This window comes from Agelaius tricolor, unplaced genomic scaffold (assembly GCF_023055355.1).
Source record: "Agelaius tricolor isolate 1412-34295 unplaced genomic scaffold, bAgeTri1.0.p SCAF_5, whole genome shotgun sequence".
Lineage (NCBI taxonomy): Eukaryota > Metazoa > Chordata > Aves > Passeriformes > Icteridae > Agelaius > Agelaius tricolor.
This window is the reverse complement of record NW_027269265.1, coordinates 48,895,942-48,916,261: the sequence shown is the minus strand read 5'-3', so window position 1 is coordinate 48,916,261 and position 20,320 is coordinate 48,895,942. Positions and strand designations below refer to the sequence as shown.

General features: G+C 39.9%; 2 protein-coding genes across 4 annotated transcripts in view; one reads left to right on the top strand and one right to left on the bottom strand.

The window, feature by feature from the left end:
• The window catches only part of KCNC1 (potassium voltage-gated channel subfamily C member 1), a 123,594-nt gene extending 106,455 nt beyond the window's left edge, over positions 1 to 17,139 (top strand). For both annotated transcript variants that reach the window (XM_071427844.1, XM_071427840.1), the window contains one exon: positions 15,048 to 17,139. In XM_071427844.1, the coding sequence (XP_071283945.1) occupies positions 15,048 to 15,229 (182 nt within the window). In that variant the 3' untranslated portion in view covers positions 15,230 to 17,139. The remainder of the gene's footprint in view (positions 1 to 15,047) is intronic.
• SERGEF (secretion regulating guanine nucleotide exchange factor) overlaps positions 6,501 to 20,320 on the bottom strand; it is a 141,862-nt gene continuing 128,042 nt past the window's right edge. The window contains exon 11 of one of the 2 annotated variants that reach the window (XM_071427849.1): positions 6,501 to 8,728. In XM_071427849.1, coding sequence (XP_071283950.1) covers positions 8,538 to 8,728 — 191 coding nt within the window. In that variant the 3' untranslated portion in view covers positions 6,501 to 8,537. The remainder of the gene's footprint in view (positions 8,729 to 20,320) is intronic. The other variant, XR_011679304.1, reaches the window with a different exon arrangement.

Sequence of the window (20,320 nt, the reverse complement as noted above, 5' to 3'; positions counted from 1 at the left end):
AAGGAATAGTATCCTCCCTATAGCCTGAAGGAAGTAGATATTAAACCCAAAAAAAAAAAAAAAAAACCAAACAGAAGAAACACTCATGGCTCTGGTAAGTGCTAAATTATACACAAAAAAACCCCAACTGCAGCTGGACCTTGTCATCACAAAACTCTACTCCAAAAGAAACACAAGGAAGACCTCAAGCTGTGTTTTAGGAATAGAGGAAAGGCTGTACATAATTAGAGAACTCCTTTGTAGTCCTTGATACAGCATTAAGCACTTGATTTCTGCTTTAGTTTCTCCCAAGAACTATTTTTCTCACACTGTTTCTATGCCGTCATTCTCAGAAGATAAATTTCTTACCTCCAGAGGTAAGAGCCAGATTCATCCAGGATTTGTTTAATGAACAACTTTTCCTCTTATAACGTATTAGGAATCCAGAAATAGATTTATCTACCCCATTTTTTATTTAACACTGACTCAAGGGCCCAGTGCTAATTCTCCATTACCATAAGGAATACCAACAATTCAGCCCTGTAAATCCTATGTAGGTCTTCACCTTCCACTGCACTTTGCATCTATCTGAGCCTTAGAGGACAGGCTGGGGACAACTGTCATTCTGTGCTACATTTTACATTCCTCACTCTCGTTTTAATTTAGGTTCCCCTCTCTGCCCAGTCTGATTTGAGGTAACCATGTCTTCTGGGTGACTTCTATAAACCCTTCAGAAACAGAACCATCCACTGCCCTTCAAGAGATGCTATAATGCTTAAGATCTGTTTGACCCCAGAGTTCCCCTTGCACAACAGTGGCAGCTCTGACAACACAGGGTGAGAGGGAAACAAGAGAAGCGGAAAATCTCACAAGTTATTGCATTGAATCCTAAGGGAAATTTACCACATCGTCCCAGCTGCCTTGCAGTTAAGGAGCTTTTGCTTGGGTACTATGATTAAAACATTAATTCCTTCATGCCTGCCCCCTCTCCCTACAGGAGGTGCATGTCTTTATTAAAGCATTAAAACTATCCATGTGGGTAGATTCTGACTTCAGGCTTCAGTAATGCCACCAGCTACTCCTGAGTTCACACCATTGCAAGTAAGAGCAGAAGTTGGTTTTGCAGCTCAGTTATATTCTGCCTGTTTCCAGCTATAAAGGAACATCTGTGCTTCCTCCTCTGTAAACTCAGCTTTTAGCAGTGAGTTCCCAGCTCTAAGACCCAGTGCTGCCCCTTCATCTGTACTGGCAAGTAATTAGTGGCTTATTAATTGCTAACATTTAAAGCTCAACCACAACTTCTACATATATAGCTTTTCCTCTGACTGCATGAAGGTACTCATTTTTTCTGGACCAACCTGATGTGTCTCCACAATTGAAATTTCAGACAGAAGAAATTTCTGAGAAGAGGTTTCTGCTTTCTCACTCCACCAAAAAAAAAAGAAAAAAAAAAAACCCTAGCTAAAACCACTGTGATAACAGTCAAGTGCAGCAGTCATTAATCTGGATAAAGTGATTTTTCATGTAAATTGCCTCCTCTCTCCTTAAAGTTTCAGGGCCAAAAAGAAAATACATCACTGAAACAAATGTCTGCTAGGACAAATGAGCCAACTGAAATACAGAAGAGAGCAAGCAGGGTTAAGGCAAGAGCATTCAAAAAAGAACTGAGCACAAAGCTTCTTACAAAAAAGATATCCTGAAGATATTACCCTGCCAGTTTGCATATCCCTTTCATAATTTCAAAACAAGGCAGCATACTTTTCTGCTTTACATATAAATCCTGGAAGGAACTTTGCCTCTGAGCTCACACACAAACTACCTTCACTTCAGGAAAACATGCTTAAATGATGCAGGTTATTTTTAAGTCACTCACTTACTTGAGTTTGGGCATAAAATACCTGTCTGTTCAGGACTCCCAAAGCCTCTGCATTCATCTAGGACTGTAAGTGCCCAGTTTTTCTCCTAGGGAAATACAAATGTTCATTTGCAATCAAGAACAATATTTGAATTCAAATTTAACCAAATGTTAAAAAACAGGTCCAGAACTGCATCCCTTGACTTTCGTTATCTGATAAAGCAAATGCTATTACAAGATATATTCCCTGTCTCAGCCTGGCAAAGCCAGGTTCTCCACTCTCAGCATTCACCTGAACATTTAAAAAACTTCATGCAAGTGCCTAGGTCCAAACATCTCCAGACACCAAATATTAAAAGTGTGTGCTCCGAGGGTTCTGTCGTTTTTCCTGCTGCCCAAGCTAGAGATTCCTTGGGCAGCGAAAGGCAAAATGTTACATTTGTGTTAGCTCAGCTGTCACTCTGAGGTACCTGCAGTGCCTCTGGACTCAAAGGGCTTAGCAGGGATGACACAGCCTGTGCAGAGGCTGCTGACTGTGAGTCACAGCAGCACAAGAGCACGCAAGGCTTAAGCCCAGGGAAAGCAGCTCAGCAGGGGCCACGCTTTGCTGGGGTGGTGTCAGTGCAAGTGGGTGACTGGAGGAAAGGCAGTAGCTCAGGAGGTGGGAAATGAGAAGGACTCAGGATGAGTTTGGAAAATGGGTTATGCAAGCAGGAGCAGTGGAAACAGCAATCAGCAGAGAGTGGGAAAGAAGAGCAAGGAGAGAGGGAAAGAATGGCGGTGAGATTAACTCAAAATAATCCTCAAGAGCCACTAGCCTACAAGGCAGGGCCTTGGCCTGGGACTCAGGAAATGGGAATTTTATTCTTGACTCCCTGTGGACATGCTGGGTTACCTTGGTTGGGCCAATTTAATTTTTTGTGCCTCTGCTTCTGTTTCTGTGACATTATGCTCTTTTTAAAGTGTTCTGATGTCAAAAGAGGAAAAGCCATATTTAAGAAGGAATAGTTATTATAATCTACTCAGAATTAAGGCACCAGAGGAGAGAAGCATCTCTTCATTATTTAAAAGATGCCATATTTCCCTGTCTGCAGAAGAACACAATGCCCCTGTAGGAATCCCTTTTCTTTTGTACTTTAAAGCAGAGAATTATTATGGAAAATTATTAAGCACCCACACAGTTAAAATGACAGAGCATTTTCATTACTGATTGGCAACTCCTCTGCTGCCCTAATTTAGGTACCACATGTCTTCATGCATTCAAATCAGTAAAAACAAAACAAAAGCTAAACTCACTTGACATTTGCAGCCAAAAACTAAAGTCATGTCAGAACATTAAAAATCTCCCAATTCCTGGCCTCACTTCTAAATTTAAAAAAAAAGTAAAAATGCAGTCTGCTAGCAAAGTGTTCACATATACTTAACAGAACTCTGGTGATGAGGGAGTACTGGAACAATATTGAATTGACATTCTGAAACTCCACTTACAACTCTCAACCCCAAAACCTGAACTCCCTCCAAAGACTGTATAGTATCTGGATAATCAGGTGGTCTACAGGCAAAGCAGCCTGGAAACAGATGAGGAAGTTGGAAACAGACTGAGAGAGAGGCTAACCAACACAGGAATTGGACTTACACTGCACCCCTACCAAACTGCAAAGGTACATCTGGAAATGAGACAAAATCCAACATGTCACAAAACAAAAATGCCAGAGAAAATTTTGCAAAATAAATGTCACCCCTGAATTTTCTCCTCTTTCAGCCAGATTTTATTCAGGCATAACTACTTTGTTGTTCTAGTTTCCAATCAAGCTGAAGAATGTGTTCTCCCAATACTCTAAATTTATGCTTCCTTACTCTCCCACAAGGAAACACGTGGTTCATCCAGGCCATGATTCAAATACAGAGACTATTTTCACTGCTGAATATTTTCAGTCACATACTCTATTTCAATGTTTTACAGAGGCACTGATGAGTAAAAACTGCTGCTGCATTAAAAACAGGTGAATGCTGAGACAACTGACTGATGAACCTGAATGAAATGCACAAATAGCTCAAGACTGTGCCTGACTTCAGTCCTTTAGCATCTAAATGGGTTACAAAACAATAAGGGCTCTACACATGCAGTTCCTCCACATTAGCTTCAAAGGCACATATGATACAGACCTACATCTTCAGTTATATTCACCCAGTAGAAGGCCATTTCCAGAAAAGCAAAGCATTTAAATTCAAGGCTATTATTCTTGCTAACATAGAGCAAAACGTGCAAGATCAGCATTTACTGGGAAATAAGAACAGCACAAAAGCTAAAGCAAAAGAACAAAGCATGTACTGCCTCTTTTTTGCACATGTATCAAGATATTAATATGTAAAAAGTTAAAAGTGGCCAATTATTTTTGTGTCAGCTGGAGTTGTCAGCAAATTCCATATAAGTGCCGCTTTTCTACTGTGCACATTTTGAACCACAATCAAAACCACACAAAATTATTCTCAACCCCAGGCTGTATCCATTCCAAGCCTTTGGAATTTTCAGCTAGTAGTAAATAGCATAAGCAGGACTCAAATACTGATAAAAAATTCTGGAGTCCTTTTCAAGAAAATAACTAGCTTAAAGAAAAAACTTAAACTTAAACTAGAAAATGAAGAAAAAGCCCAAGATTTACCATGCACCATAAAAATACCAAAATTGCTCAGAGTGACCAAGGTCTGCCATTGTCTTGATCTCTAACATGGAAAAAGGAACTGGAAGTCCCAAAATTACTTAAGTCTTGTTTAAATCAGATCCAGAGTTCATGGAATCAAATGGAAAAAACAGTAAGTATTTGGTTAAATGCTGGACTAGACCAGAGGCCTGATCAAAGTATTTCTGAGTCTGCAAGGTGAAGACAGATGTTGCTGTTTCTGCTGAGGAGAACTGGAAATTTCAAGATATGCTATGGATGAGAAAACACCCAAACACTGCAGGTCAACAACTCACATCATTATAAATAAACAGTGGGAGAAGAATAACATCAACGAAACAGAATAGTTTGTCTCTCATCTCACTCCCACCACACCGGCAGGCTGGAATGCTGTTATGTCGTGAGATTATTCAGTCCTCAGGAGCTGTATCTTGGCTCTGTCCTCCCCCTCCTTTTCCCTATGTTTTAGATGACTGCATCTGGCTCTCTATTGCCATTCATTTAAATATTTTTCCATGGTCACCTTTCTCTTGTACATTCAAACTGGTCTCCTTGATCAGCTGTCCATCCTCATTTCTAAGTCTCACGACTCAACACATGCCATAAAAAGCACAATCAAATCACTTTCTCCCACCCTCCCCACAATCTCTCTGTGCCCAAAACATGCAGCTGAGAAAAAGCTCCTGTCACTCATTCAGAAGTGACCTTTGTGGTGATTGCAGATGGCAAGACTAGTCAGACACCAAAAGGACTGCCCACATGCAGACAGAGAAGTCAGTGTTGTATAAGGAGCAGTGACTGGGCAAACCATCTTCCATCTTTCAAATGAACACACTTCAAATACAGAGCCTGGCACGCTGAGCACAAATGCATTAAATAACTCAGAATGCCACACCAAGTCAAATAACATCAGTGACCACCAAGTGGCCCAAAAAATCTGCCAAGAGACAGAAACTTCTGACACAACACACACATCGTCCCACCAACATTCTTTGAACTGGAACAGGAGCATCTTGTGCAGGTGCACATGGAGGTTTCATGAGTACATCTGCAGATCTCTTAGGACTTCAAATAACAGAAAGGCACACAACAGCTTTCTTCTCCTTCTCCCCCTCCACCAAAAGGCCTGAAAATTCTCTGGACTGAAGGTCAGCAGTTCACAACTTGTTCTCTCTCATGAATGTCAGCTCACCAGCAGGTTTACTTATCTTCAGAAAACAGGAGGGGAGAGCAGCTGCACAGACACGTGGTTAACTTGTTCCAGTGTCTTTTTGTAAATATATATATATATATTATAAACTTTGTCAGTTCATTTCCAATTGAACCTGAATGCAGAATGCTTATGTAACAGGCTTCTTGCTTCATTTACCACAGAAGACCTGTTAAAGAACTCTATGAATCAGAGCACACTGGGTCTGCATTTTGCCTTGCAGAGACTGACCTTATCCATGAGGATTATCAACAGGCAACAGTCATAAACTCTAAACATCAGCATGGAAAGTTGTCTTCTTCCACTTGATTAGGAACTTTTCACTGTGTGTTCCCTTCCTCACAGAGAAAGCCATAGCTGATTTTGTACAGTGCTTTATTCTGCAAACAAAGCCACTGACATACAAAACAGGGCATTCACTTCTGAAAGAATGGGCAGCAACTTGGTTTTGACATTCAGCCATGTACCTTTTACAATGAATTCTATTCACTCTCTGTACTACAGCAGCACCTAGAAGCCCTGACTGATGACAAAGCCCTCACTACATCAAGAAAAGTCATTACTTCCCAAAGTCTTCAAGCTATATAGGCACAACAAAGGAGAGAAAAACGCAGTTCCTGCCTTTCAAAGATGAAGATCAGATGCAGATATGAAACACCAGATCAGGACCAGGAACAAACTCACATACTCCTTTGCTTCTTCACCATATCACCCCAAATCATTCCTTGCACTCCAAAAGAGTGTTCACGTTAAAGGCATGAAAAATTGAAAACAATTTCAAATACCCAATTCACATTTATTTATAACATAATTTGTTGGATTCCTCTGCAATGAACTGCAGCTACAGCACACACAGTCACAACATGTCCAGTCCAGTAAACCTCATGTAAGGCACATATTGGCATGATTAATCAAGGAACAGACTTATTTAGAGGAGATGATTACTGAAGCAAGAGAACACGTTTATTTGGTAGACAGATTTTGCAGAAATCATAAATAGAAACCTCAGACAAGACTGTGAAAGAAAGCACTGTTCAGTGCATATAATAGAGAAGCTTTGGTATCCAGAAAGTGGCATTGAGAACAGTCAATAAATATCAACTTAGATAATTAAAAGTGCAAGAGGTCACAGCCTGGAACAGTATATTGCCATGAAGAGCCACAACTAACACATGGATTAAAAAAAACCATTTTACAACAGAAATCTTAATTCCACATATTTTGCAGAGGATCCATTTGATTATTCTTTTGGTATCTGTAATAGTTAAAATCAACTTCATAGTCTGCTCAAGTTTCTCATCTGTTGAATAGAAAAATAAAATACTCTTGAAAGTCAAGCCAAGAACTATAACTGCTGTAAAATCAAGGGTGAAAAAACCCATGCAGCCCATATTATCACCTTAATTCCTTCCCCTTCATGTGTAAGCTGATACATCATTAGAAGGTCTTCCTGTCCTGTTTCCTAAGAGCCTTTCTCTGAGCACTCTGCAATTCTGTAAGGCTTCTTCCTTGGCAAGCCTGCTTTAAAAATTAAACCACTGTTTAGCAACAGTAGGTCCATTAAAAGGTGCATTTACTACACAGTAGAATTCTCTATATTTAGAGCTTGAAATACGTTAAATACCACAGCAAATGTAAGTGTTGTGGGTGGTAAACATCCAGTTTAATGGCATCCACTGTATTTGTATGGAAAAAAAACAGTTTTATAAATAGCTTCCAAAATTTTCCTACTAACAGGCGAACACATCTCATTTTACACTTTTTCCTTTCTCCTACAAGTGCTAGGCCTATGTTCTCTGTCAAACCCCCACCTGGAACAAGTGCTGTGGGCATGCTGTGAAACAGCAAATCTGTTGGGCTGCAAAACAGAAGTGAGAACTAACCTGAAATTATCAGGAGCATTCTGGTCTGCCCTTTAGGCTGGAGAACTTGTAAAATCTTTCTGGTTAGATATGATGTCTTCCTATTCCAAGGCAGATGGAAACACAGGAGCTACATTGGATCAAGCTGTCCTCAGCAGCCACAACTGACTTATGCCCTTTGATAGGAACCTTTTGAATGTTTCTAAGAGCTCTTAGAAGTTTTCCTTCCCTAAGCTGTGGCTTCAGAAACTTCAGGTTTGGTTTGCAAGTTAGTGATAACTTATGCAGGTCTGCATCCCTGTAAATCTATAATAAACTGATGTCTGGCAGAGAACATAATCAATGAAAAATATTGCTCCTTTCACAGTTTAATCGAGACAAAGCTAGTTCAAAAGGGCCTCATTTTCCCTTTTTGCCAGCCTTCTAAATTATATTGCTTCTTTTCTTTTAATCCTAATCTTCTGCTTAAAAACTGTGCATGCATCTAGCCACTTTCACTGGCATTTCTCTGTGACACAGTTTTCTGAGCTGCTGGGAGGTCACAACCGCAGTAGAAGTTGGCAGGTGAAATATTTCATGATGTAAAGATACAATAACAAAAACCACCTTTGTCAGACTATTTCTTCAGACTGAATTTATACATCAGTAAGCCATTAAGCAGTCAGTTTCTTCCTCAAAGACTTCTCAGAAGAACAAGAAAATGTAAATCTGTCTTCAGTTGTATTGCATCAAGGCAGAATGTCTGTAATTCCGTCTGTGGGTAAGAAAGTCAATTCCTGTGGCAAGAACCCAGGAAACAATTTTTAAAATATTACAGCTTTTTATGCATAGTTGTTCCTTTGGGATTTAGGAAAAATATCTGCAGTTTCCAACTACTGTTAATCATGGGCAGCTCCCCTGTAGTGCCTCTGAGCTACACAATCCAAAGGAGTCCATCCACATCCATGATGTTATGATTCCAGGTGTGCTGGGTCTAGTGAGGAGATTTGACAGAGGGCCATGGAGTGTCCTGCCCCACATCCAATTAAGATCTGTTTTGCACAGCCAAGAGTTTTGACTGGCTTTGGGACATAAACATTTGCTTCTGTGCCATCACCACACATCCCATGTTCATTCCATCCCCAAGAGAAGCACTGGCCACCTGTAAGAGAGGACAGAAAATACAGAATAAACACCACAGAAACACAACAGCTTTGGTTAGTTTTGAGGAGCAGATTGGTCAAGTCATTTTCTGTTTAGGTTCTAAGAAATTCTGCTAAGGTGGGAAAAATATTCTGGTTTTCTTCAAAATGTAAATAAACCCAAATGACTGATTCTCCATCCTGTTCCATATTGTTAGCAACAGAAGAGAGATCAAAATAACAAAGACACTTGAAAATCACTTAGTAAATACATAGTTCAGTACTTATGCAGAGCCCACAGAAATCTCTCTGCATTTTAAGAGCCCTCCCCAAAATGATGTAGAATCTCTTTCAAGTTTCCCCTAGTAAGCAGAAGTATGATAAATCAAGAGCAGTGACTTTATTCATTCACAGCATGATCTGCAGGATTGGGGAACACAGAGCCACAGTTCAGCCACATTGCATTTCATTCCTAGCTTCAAGTTCACATGTCACCTCTTCCCTTTAAATACAAGTCTTCAACAGCCTGCCCTACTCTTAATCATCCTACCTCTTGGGCTTGCTTTGACATAATTTCACTGCTTTTATTACTCTTACTTTTCCTCTTGATTATTTATTTTTGTAATATCTATTCTTTCATATCCCAAATAACAACTCATGTATTATTACTACCCCATAGTACTCTTTATTGAAGCACAACATGCAAATTTTGCTGGCATAATAAAAAAATCCACCAAAACCTCCTTATTCTGAACTACAAGTGCTATTTCTTCTCTATTTTCTATTTCTTATTTAGCTGCCAGAGACTGTGACTTTCTGTACTAAAAAAAAAAGCCATCCTGCCATATAATCATGTTTGTGATGCCATTGTTATTTTTGAAAAGCAGCAGGTAATAACAGCAGGAAGTAGCATTCTGGATTCCAAATGATGAGAAGAAAATTGCCAAAATTCACAAACTCAAATCTCAGTCACGATTTTACTTTTCAAAATTCAGAAACAGATTATTGCAAAGCTAGCAGGGCCATCTTCCCTGCAAATCCTGTAACATTTCACTGTTCTCTGCTCTCTTTACATTATCAGTATATTGATGTTCTCCTCTTCTGCAATGAACTGTAAACATTACTGAGGCCAATACTGAAGCCAGATGTAACTAAGCAATGACATTTCATTTTCTTGACAATCTTTAAGGCAATGGAACACAACAAAGCACCACCAGAACATCACAGTAGGCAAGGCACATCTCACCTGATACATAAGTTCTGCCTCTCTTATCTCAGGAGGCACCAGATGTTCTCATGATTGTGCATGTGCAATATTGACAGAACAACCTACACCCCAAATACACTCACATGTGCTGCCAAAAAGTGCCAAAATCTGAGTGGGCAATATACCCCATTTAAAAATCAGAGTGTCCTACAGGTTAAGGGAATTTTGCTTTTTGGTAAGGTTCCAGGTAAAAATGTTTCTGTAAATATTAAAACACAGAAAAAAAAGACAACTCAAGCCCATGCTAGAGACACATCTCAGACTAATCATTCAAGGAAGCTGCACCTAAGAAAAGACATCTTTTGGCACAGTTAATATGTGAACCCTGCAGAATGAGCCAAGCCTACAAATGTAAGAAAAAGAGAATGCAACAAGCCCTAACTTTAATAAGATCACAGTGGTAACTTTTTGTAACTAGACACCAGTGATTACTACAACAATTTACATGCTTCTATGAAGACTCATTACATCTGTTTAAAGGGTTTCTTGTTTCTTTTCTCATCTGTCCCATCAGGACAAGAGAGAGGAAACCAGAAATGTTCTGGTCACTTTGTATTACAAACTGCTCAGTGGAACATTATTGTTATAATAAATAGTCAGAGAAACGGTGCATTAGGACACTAACTTCTCAAATTAATAAACATACCCAGTGAAACACCTTTTGAAAAAACATCATAGAAAAATTTACAAGCTAGGGACCCCCTAGACAAGAACATCTTTCCTAAAACAATGATTGTGGAGTCTTTTCTAAACTTTACTTCTCCAAGCATGTCAAAAGGCCACCAAAACAGATTTTTCTACATGATTCCAGTGACCTCTAAGGTCAATGAAATGGGACAAGAGTGAAAACTGGCAAAAGAAAAATAGAAAGTAAGTAGGATTTATGAATGGTCTGACACAAAAATGCCTTGTACATCCATGGAGAGATGGCAGAAATCTGAAGAGATGAAAGGGCAGCTGACAGATACGGAATGACAGGCACAAAAATGTTTCTCAGCACCATCAAGTTAGAACCAGGAAAGCCAAAAGACAGAGAATTTTTGCTGTGCAAATGGAAGGTGTAACTGTACCACACCTGCCTGTAGAAGATTCAGTGAAAGGTTTGTACATAGAAATAGCCAGATGCTTGACTTGTGTCAGAGAAAGCAGAATGTGCAGAAAACACACCAAGTCCATCTTTTGGACAGTAGCATATTAACAAAACTTGGAGGTGGGCTGGACAAAGTGTGGTCAAAGTGGCCAGGAGGGAACAAGTGAGTGAATCACTGGCAGAGATGTGAAAGTCAGTGAAGATTGAAGGTAATGAAGCATCTATTTCAAAAATTACATAAAAGGAGTATCTGCAGAGTTAAAGGCAGACCCTAAGAAGAGCTAATGGCTAGCCTCTGGACAAAGGGCACCATTTAATGGTTTTTTCCTTTTCCCATGTTCTCCTCCCTTTCTTTTTTCCTTTTCTTCTTTTATTTCTGATTGCTTTTATCCCCCAGTTTATTGCTGATAAAAACACAGAACCAGTGGCCCTACATGCCTTCACAAGAAAATTCTGTTTCTATGTCTGTGCCAGACCTTCCCAGCATGGAAGAGCATTAGAATGATGTGTATTAGCACATCTACAAATTGCTTCTAATAAAATTTAGACCAAGCACTGTAGCATGTTCTCAAACCAAAGGATTTGTGTTTGGTGAAGTGAGGGAAGATTACTCCATGTTAGTGGTTAAGTGAAAACACATATAATATAACACTCTTTTAAAACATGAGTACTCAAAGTACAAACCAAACCCACAGAATTCACATGGCAACACAGCAGAATCCCAAGGGAATTTCAGTTGCATTCACAGTGACTCTAATCAAAGTTCAGAGTCAGGTTATGCAGGATTTTTCCCAAAACATTAAATATACAAGACAGAGGGACAACAAAATTCTGAGCAAATCTGTTTTGGTCAAACAACACAAGAAGGGGCTACTGCTCTCTTTCTGTCTGCAATAATTATCCAGGCTTTTCTCAAGATAACTGGAGTGACAACAGCAATCTAGAGCTTCATTAAACTGGAGAAGAGTAAAATAACTATTTCTAGGTAAAATAAAGCTGCAGAGATATAGTAAGAGAAAATTAGATAAGATAAAATAAGACTGGAGAGAATTCTGGAGAAAGAAGAGAATTAGAGTTGCTCCTTATTGCTGAGTGGAATCCTCAGACGGAAGAATCAGTGTTAGCAAATAAGGCACTCTGGGTGAGATTCACTGCACTTAACTTCAGCCACCCAAAAAATCAAGCAACTTAGCTACAGATCACTATCCTCTGTATTTCTCAAAAGCCAACAGAGATATCTGCATCTCTCCAGCAGAGTGAGAGATTCATCTCATCCAAACACTGCTGTGAATATCAAGTCTGTCTCACTTTGGTGATGATAAAGGGAGACAGGGGATTGTCCTAGCCTTGGCATATCCATTTTATGCAGCTGAAGACAGGTTATATTAAATCACATCTTCACAAATGGCCTGAAGGCAAAGCAAGGAAAACTGGAAACAAGGAAGCTGCAAATATCACTGTATCCTAGATTCAGGCTACAAACAGTCTGCTTCTAAACCAGCCTGTGCCCTGGAAGCTTATCACTGAAATCTTTAAAAGCTCCTTTTTTCTTATTCTTCTTTCCCATTCTTTCTACCAGCAAATAAACAGAAGTTGGCCTTACAGACAAGCAAAGTATCTTGAAGTCAAGTTATTCAAGAGAGGGCTTCACATTTTAGGGAAATGTTAAAATGTTTTAGTACAGCTCTATTATACTGGCTCTGTGATCTTAGCAAAACTCCACAATACTTCAAATTATTACTTCTTTTTTACCTTAAATTAGTGGTATTCTACTCTTTTGTTATAGACAAAGTTACAGTAGGCAGGAGACCAACTCAGGTCAAGTCACAACTCTTTAAACAGCATCAGGGCTGGACCACAAACAAAATTATTTGATTATTTGAAAGCCGTAAAAACCTCTCAAAGAACAATGTAACACTACACAGAAGGAGATTTAGACTTTACTTCTCTCAGGGAGCTGCAAAACACAAATTACTATGTTTTTCTGTTTTTTTTTCAGGCCATCTGGTTGTTCAGGGTGTCACATAAAATAAAAGGCAATAAGCATCCCTCTAAACTTTTGTATTTTTAATAGCAACAACTCTGCCATTAGTGCAAAAGATCTGCAATTTTAAATTGTAAGAAACAGGCTTGATATAAATTGCTTTCTGCAGAAAAACATGGAACTGTATTAGTAGTTAAAAGGGAAGTCTAGGCATTGTGCAAAATCTCATTAAAGACAAAGCTTGGTAAGTGGAATGCATGATGGCATCATCTCAATGCACAGCTGTACCTCCAAAACTAGGAAAGAACCATAAGAATCGCATTCATTTTTTATTATGGAGCCACATTTTCAAGGAGCAAGCTGTCATGTGCTCCAGGCAGCCCATCCAATTGCTGTCCAACCCACAGAAATGTGTGTCTGGCTTTCAAGGGAGTAAGCTGGATAAAAATCAGACACATTGCAGTGCTAACACAATATACAGGTAAGAAACACCATACATGTTTGATATATTAAGTACAAAGCCGTGGTGCTAAAGGCAGGCTGATTTCAAAGTTAGCCTCCAGTCAACAACCTGCCCTCACTCCACCTTTACATCATTAGTAGCTCTCCTCAGGCAGTGGACCTAAAGCACTCAGTCCCCTCAGCAGAGGTTTTACACAAGTGAAAAGGGAGCTGACTTCAGGTCATGTGTCTGTGGTTCATCCTGCCACCTGGAAAGAGCAACTTTCAATGTCCTCAAACAATTCATCACAGCAAATGCACAAAGCCTGCACTGTGTGGACATCTCTAAACTAATATGTTATGTGAACTATTATTTTTTCCCAGCAGAAGCACTGGTTTGTTATAGGACCTTCTCTCTGGCTACGTTTGTATCTTGTGCAATACAGCAGGGACTCCAAACTGGGTCACGGCCTCAAGGCCAGCTGTCAGAATATCCAATTACAATCCATAACCACCTACTGAAGAGAGTCAGAAAATCAAATTGAGAATACAATATGCCTAGTGGGAGCTTAGGCATGTGCAGTACTGCAAAATGCAGCAATGAGGCTACACATCTCCTTTGCACTTAAATTTCACTTGGGAAAGCCTAATTTCTAGTTTGTACTTTGATGTCAGTGTCTACCCCACAAACAGCAAACAGAAGAGCAGCACAGAGCACATCTAATCTTTTCTGTTTCATTTCCACAGCATATAAGTAGCCAAGAGTTACAAAATGGGAAGGGGAAGGAATCATGTTTATGATAATTTCCAAGGGCAATGTAGCACATCTGCCACAGCCTGAAAACTGTCTGTGGAGAAGGAGCCCCACGTCCAGCAATGCAGAGAAGTGGGGAAAAACACAGTAAGATGTCACTTAGCAAAAAAAGCTGTAGGAGATCCATGCAAGCCTGCTGTGCATTTTCCTGTGCACTGTTTTTAGCATCAGGCAAATAACTGAGCCCACCCCTAGAGGAAGTGCTATCTTGCCAAATTACAATGACAATAGAAATTTTGTTCTGTTCTCACAGGGCACTTCAAAGCAGGAGCTGAATGGCTCACTGCACAAATTAATATGTATCTATTTGAAAGAATCACTCCACATTACATCAAATAAACAGTTTAGGTTACCACTCAGTCTAGTTTATGACAGAATTTATTTTTCCTTCTCAGTTATGCATAGTCATTTTAAACCAAAAAAAAAAAAAAAAAAAAAAGAAAAAAGAGGAAGAAATTCGCAAAATTATATCCTAGGGTTTAAAAACAACAGACTTGCAACTATAGATTTCTTGGGCTGATGCACCCATGCAGTTTTGTGGTGGAACTGAAGCCCTGTAGGATGGAGATGGTTGCTTTGCTCTGTGTAGGTAGCAAGGACAGAAATCTACTACAAGGATTATCTGTTCACATTTCTGTTTCCATGGGGAAACATGAATGGTATTAACTATGTCTAAAGCTCACTGGTGCTGCACGAGGTTTTTGTTTTGGTTTTACTCAAACTTGTCAATTCCTTCCCAACAGGAAAGCATCTCCAACTCAACACAGAACAAAACCTGGGCTCACGACTTTGTGCAAGACTGAACGTAACTGGTCCACTGACAATACATGAGGATTATATCATACATGAAGCAGCTGCAGTGCAGAGAGGATTAAGCATTAAAGATGCTTTTTTCTACACCTGTAGAAGACAAGAAAATCTTTGAATTTTGGTCACTTAAGTACAGGACAAAAACACCTGACAGAAATTAATTAATGGAGAGATTTGTCCTGAAGCTCTGACCGTGGCACTAGTGTCTGTTCCATCAGGATATCAGACATGGCAGAGAGTGATAATCATTCAGAACCTACATCCCTGCCTCTTACAGTGACAGGCATTCAATGTGTCACAGTGCTTAAACTTTGTATGACCAGAACTAGACAATCACAGTCTCACCACAGAGCCAGAGACTGCAATCTCATGACCCTCTGTACTATATGAAACAGAATATGCAGAAAATACCTTACACCCAGTGCTTACTAAGAGGTCACCCACGCAAGGCAGAATGTCAGAGCTCATCTAGAAGAGTGTGAGTTACCCAAGTGTCCCGTGGGACCATGTGGTGCCAGGGCCATTTGTGCCTGTGCATTAAAGCATTACCACCTCAAATTTGCACACACTTCAAACTGACCTAAGTGATGACACAAAGGAAAGGAGGGGACAGCTGTGATTCATCTGACCTACAACGTTACCTCCAAGACCTAGAACTGAAGGGCATCTTCAGCACAGGCCTAGGAAAAGTCATAGATGAACACAGAAGCAAGAATCTGAGAATCCCCTCAAACTGCATTCCAGGCCTACATGTAGCTTTCACAGCACTAAGCAAATCAAAGAGCAGGAGAAAGGACAGTCAGCAGGATGAGCAGGTGCATGCAGGTGAAATGGTGCTTCTTCCTACTTTGCTGGCTGAAGTCTAAAACAAGAGACCCCACTGGGCTCTCAGGAATTCTCTCATCAAGGAAGAACAGCTAGGTTGGAAAAGGATATTTTGGAAATGCTTTGGTGCTTAACATATTTCATACAGCAACTCTTTGTACAACACTGGTCTATTTATAAGCATGAACTTTAAGGCAACCACACAGACCAGGCTATAGATGACTGTCAGTCCTTGGCAACTTATAGAAAATACTTGTGATATAACAAAAGCTGAAGAGATAGTCCATATGGTTACATTTACCTACAATTTCTTCTCTTCTGACTGCTATTCTCTTCCTCTGAAGGGCTGTTTGCACTGAACAAAAGTGAGTGTTCTGGGATTTGTCTCTGAAGGTGTCCTTTTCTGCAGAACACAATTCTCCAACTCAGAACCAAGAATTGAAATGTGTAAACCTTCCACATGGACATCTTATGTAAAATAGCTTTGTGTTTAAATGGGCTTTAGTTTGAACTTCTCCCTTTCATTTTCCCTTAGCAATTTGCGAGGCTGCATTTTGGTCAAATTTCAAGACACACGATATTAATGTGCATTACTGTTGAGTGAAGTCTAAAAAAACTGCTTGTTGATATTAAACAAGTGAGGGCTTTTTTTCCCCCCCCCCATGCTTAACAAGTAATCTGAGATCAATCCCAGCAGTCATAAGCTAAAGTGTTAGAAATGCAAAGAGAGAAATCAAGGAAACAAGTGGCGACTGAGTTGCTAAGTTTCTGATTGAACTGGTAGATTTTCTCACTGCTACGCAAACATCACCACAGAGCAAAAGTAGCTGCAGCTCAGCAGTGCTGATATTAGGATGCCTTATTTTGCAAAGTTTCAAGTTGTGATCTTGGTGTATCACAATGGCTCAGATGGTGGCACCCCTGCAAGCGTCATAGTGCAGCTGTAACAGTGACAGCACTGTAGTACTGCGCGCTGTGAGAGCTTTAAAATACATAGCTCAATAAAAGCTATAGCATAGCTGTAGTCAGAGAGAGTTCAGGGTGAACTAACCCTCCTTTCTGGGCAGGATTTGTGGATTGCAAGTTTCCTCTGTGCTGCAACTGTTGTACTTGAGTTAACCCACTTGTACCTGGTCCAACTGTGCCTACTTGCACTGTACTGTAGTGCAAGAGCACGTCTAATAAAACTCCTGTGGGTCATGTGCCTTGTCTTGTCTGTCTGTCTCAGTCTGTGCCTATTGTTACAGGGACTCTTAGAGTCACCACTGTGTGGGAGTTTGAATGGGGTAACTCTAGACCTACTCAGAGACAACAAGGGTTGGGTCATTTGAGCACCTAGAGAAGGAGTAAAAAGTGGTAACATTCTCACATTCACACTGATGCCATTTGCAGCCACCGTTGCCCTCTGCCTCATACAATATTGTTCTGTGAACTAACAGGACCCCTTTCAAAGAAGAAAACAGACAGCTGACAGAGCTATGACAAAAGATGAAACCAAGCAATAAAAAAAACAAACAAAAAAAATTCCCATGATTCAGACTTCAAACACCAACCATAGAGAGGTTTACATCAAGTGTGTGCACCAAAGGCAAGTCTTTCTCAGAAGGGCTGATGAAACACAATGCTCTTACCCAAGGCTGGCTGTGCATGGCTGAGCTGGTGCTAATTTCCAATGGCAATACTGAAGAAAAACAATTCAAAAAATCACCACAACTAAACCTCAAACAAACTGAAAAGTATTAACACCACAAACTGCACCCTCAGTCCCATCCACATGGCTAAGCCATTAGTCTGATTTCTGCCAAGCAAGACCAAGTGGTCCAGCTCTTCCTATTTCTTAAGGGCTAGGAAAAGATTAGGAACTTCAGTCATATCACCATGTTGAGAAACTTATGCAAAGTAATGAGCCAAATAATGTGTACCAGATGGGATACATGAATTTTCTCCACAGGTAAGCAATAGCTAGGGAGACCAGGACCATAGGAATAACAACTCTATTCTTTTAAATGTATTTTTAAAGCAAGAGCTCACTTAGTGTCACATTTCACTAAGAGATCTGGGAAAAGTAAGCAAATGGTCAAAACTGGCTATGAAAAGAGTGGGAGAACTCTATAGCCAGCTATAATTAAAAACAAGTACTATACCATAAAGGATTAAAAATGGTCAGGAAGAGAATCAAAGCGGACAGCCTCAAAAGGCAAGTGCCTATAAGGCAGGATTGGATCTGCTTCTCCAATCATCATTTCAAAAATCATACATGACTGTTGAGTGAGGTCTGGGGGAATTGCTTGTTGATATTAAGTAAAAGAAGAGTTCTGCCATCAATATGTGTTAAAACCAAAGGCGAGTTTGCTTAGATGGAAACAGCTTTTGACATCACTTCTGGTGCAGAACAGAGATTCTGGGCAACATGTAAAGCATAGCTTGCAAACTTTTATCTTTTTTTATCTGCATGGACAAATTTTACCCTATTCTCTATTACTTTTATTCACTGAACTATTTCATTACAAACCCATAATTCTTGATGGAAAAAACAAAGCTTAAATTCCAATACCAAGGTGGCAAAATATGACTACTTCAAGCAACACCCAGGGCTAAACAGACCCCAACCCTGAGTGGCCCAGAGCAGATTATGGGTGTGCATTTTTTACATATTCAGGCCAGCTAGTCAAAAAATAACCTTGCTGTAGCCCAGCTTCTTGATATTTCTACCTTCACCCTCCTCTGCAGGTCAGATATCCACACATTCACCCTTCACATCCTTCTTACCTAATCTTCCCTAGAAGTGCACAAGGCAAGGAGAGAAACATTGGCAGAATTTGGGATGCCACTGGGTGGGAAGTGACACCATTTCAGTTGTTCTGATTAGGAAAGGCAAACAACATCCCTCACACATAACGTTCAAGGTACATTTTGGGGACACCTCACCACTGTGCCTTCATCAGTAGAAGATGCACCTAAATTCTGAATTGGGGGTAGCTCCTTAAGCAGAGGGAATATATCAAGTCAGTCCTTGGAAGAAAGATGAGCACAAAACAGTGTCCTGAGATGAACAATTCCTGCAACCAATGCTGTGACATGTTTTCTGAAAGTTTCTGCTCTGCTACATTTTTTGGGTGCTGACAAATTAGCTGTACTGAAAACAGCATTCCCGCATCAGGTGCAGGGATCCAAGGCTGGAAAGTAAAATCTGTCTTTGGCACCACAACAGGGAGAACAGCTGATGGGCAGAGGGATTCAGAGGCACCATGCCAGCTCCAGAAGGTTGGAGACCAGAATGGACAATGCAAGCTGGGTCCCTGAGACGCCGCTCAGCACTTTCCCATCTGATCCTCTGCATAACCTCAGGGAGAAGAAGAAACTAGCTGGACTGAAGACAGAAATATCTGACACCATTTTGGAAGGATTATATCTACCAGAGACATGGAATAACAAAGTATTCTTCAAAATAAAAAAGTTAAACGAAACAAATACTTCAATCTCTGAAATAATATTTGACCAAATAAGGAATTCAGGAGCTTTGCTCTCCTCACTTTGGAGGAAAAGGAAGCACTGGAAATGTGAGGTCTCCATACATTGGCCTAACTGCTCTTTCCTGTGTCCATGCAGAAAGCCAGTTTCTTCCATTTTATATTTGGCACTAGACTAATTACACTGCAGGAGCAGATATAGAGGGCAGCATAGAAAGAAAGGGAGACAGAAAAGGATTAGGTAGATTTTAAAGCCACATTTGGCCCTATAACAAATATTTATCATTACTCACAGAGAAAAAGCAATAGCATGAAAACCTTTAAAGTGATAGATAATAATACTGAGAAAATAGTACAAAAGACCAAAATCCAATTAAGCTCAAACTTCTGGTAAAACAGCAAGCTTCAGTATGCAGTAAGAAAAGCAATAGGTGACATGCTTGTGTCTCCATAGGACTGTGTATATAACATCCAAACAAATGAACACTTTACAAAGTAGTTCTCACTAACCTGCACCAGGAATATGAGAGAAGCTGAATTTATTCTTTACACTGCTGGAAAACAGAACAAGCAAATATGAAAACAACAAAGCCAGACAATATTGAGATGTTTTCTTAAATCAGTTTGAAATGTTTTTGTCTCTTTTTGTAATAACTTAAGGCCTGCTGAACACCTATCATGAAAATATTTTTTGTACAGTACAGCTAAGAGATCCTTACTTTGCAGGCTCACTTACTAATAGAACTGTAGTTTTGTTCATGGGTGAACCAAAATGCAATTCTCATGATTCTGGAAAATGAACTCCATCTCAGTGAGACCCAATATATGGAAGTTTCCAAAATCTATTCAAGAATAGATGGAGCAAGAATAAGAATTTTAAGCGTTCAATCAACCTAGCAGAAGTGATTCAT